The sequence below is a fragment of the Microtus ochrogaster genome, chromosome X (assembly GCF_000317375.1).
Source record: "Microtus ochrogaster isolate Prairie Vole_2 chromosome X, MicOch1.0, whole genome shotgun sequence".
Taxonomy (NCBI): Eukaryota; Metazoa; Chordata; class Mammalia; order Rodentia; family Cricetidae; genus Microtus; species Microtus ochrogaster.
In genome coordinates this window covers 9,398,629-9,400,341 of record NC_022026.1, presented here as the reverse complement: position 1 = coordinate 9,400,341, position 1,713 = coordinate 9,398,629, and the positions used below count along the sequence as shown (strand labels likewise).

The 1,713-nt window shown below is 37.4% G+C and overlaps 1 protein-coding gene across 1 annotated transcript in view; it reads right to left on the bottom strand.

The window, feature by feature from the left end:
• Positions 1-1,713, bottom strand: part of Cul4b (cullin 4B) — a 113,184-nt gene that overhangs the window by 16,158 nt on the left and 95,313 nt on the right. Inside the window, exon 14 of the mRNA XM_013350462.2 lies at positions 639-831. Coding sequence (XP_013205916.2) covers positions 639-831 — 193 coding nt within the window. The remainder of the gene's footprint in view (positions 1-638; positions 832-1,713) is intronic.

Here is a 1,713-nt window from a genome sequence, read left to right as displayed (position 1 = left end):
GAGGAGAGGAGAGGAGAGGAGAGGAGAGGAGAGGAGAGAAGAGAAGAGGAAGAGGCAGAGAAGGCGGAGGAGAGGGAGAGAGAGAGAGAGAGAAGAAAAAAAGAAATTTTACAGATGGTCAGCAATCTTAAACATTACTTAAATTTCAAGCGGCCCTTTTCCTGTAGCTGTAACTAGAGACCTTTAGAAAATAGTACTCTGCCCCATTTATAAATCACCTTAGGCTTGGAAAGCACAGAATCAAGCTTGCTCACTAAAAGTAAACAGGGTCCAATGTTCTATCTCACAAAGATAGAACACGAAGGCTTTGAGAATCTATTTAGCTTGAAGGAATTTATATCTTACACCCATGTCCTTAGAGACAATTTCAGACTTGGTATTACTACCTAAGCAACATCAAACATGTAAGATATAGGTATAATATGGTTTTACCTCAGAGTAAATGTTCTTTTTTTTTTTTTTGGTTTTTTGACACGGGGTTTCTCTATGGTTTTGGAGCCTGTCCTGGAACTAGCTCTTGTAGACCAGGCTGGTCTCGAACTCACAGAGATCCACCTGCCTCTGCCTCCCAAGTGCTGGGATTAAAGGCGTGCGCCACCACCGCCCGGCAGTAAATGTTCTAAGATTGTGAAACATACCTATCAGTTCAGCTGGTTTATTTGGTCTTTTATTAATGAATGTTTCAAATGCTTCTTTCATAGCATTGATAAATTTCTCATTTTTCAGAAAGCAGGTATCAATTATATGATCAACTTTATCTTTAAAGTCCAACAATTCTTGAACCATGGTTTTATCTTTTTCAGGATTAATAACAATAGTACTTCCAAAAGCCTGAAAATGAAAACGGAATAATGAGAATAATCACCAAATCATAATTCTAAGTTGGCACATGTATTCATCAATCTTAAAAAGGTACAGCTGTCTTTGAAGGAAAAACACCTAAACAGGCAATACAAACTCATAAACACAAAACTGAATAACCATTGGGTACACATGATATCCTAATGGGGTGTCATCACTAGACTCTAGAAGCTTTTTCTTATTGTTAAGGAAGTCAGATCTGTACTTTTAAAAATAGGAATGTGATGAGGAAGGGAGGGAAGAGAGATGTGTGGTTCAAACTTGTTAGGCCCTAGACTTTATTCTAACCAAATGACTGCAGAATGCTAACAATCCTTTAATTTCCCATATTCACTGATTGAAGTCATAGAGCTTCAATATCCCAAACAATATCACTCAAATTTTATTGCTGATATGTCACACAGCTACATTCTCAGGCTGGTATTTCAAATGTTTTATTTTTAAAATTCCTTCCTTAAAACTGAATAGAAGACCTGGATATCAATCCACACACTTTCGAACACCTGATCTTTGATAAAGAAGGAAAAAAATATCAAATGGGAAAAAAGAAAGCATATTTAACAACTGGTGCTGGCATAACTGGATATCAACATGTAGAAGAATGAAAATAGACCCTTATCTATCACCATGCACAAAACTCAAGTCCAAATGGATCAAAGACCTCAACATAAAGCCAGCCATACTGAACCTTACAGAAGAGAAAGTGGAAAGTACACTTAAACGCATTGGCACAGGGAACCACTTCCTAAATATAACCCCAGCAGCACAGACACTGAGAGAAACAATTAATAAATGGGACCTCCTGAAACTGAAAAGCTTCTGTAAAGCAAAGGACACAGTCAATGAGTCAAA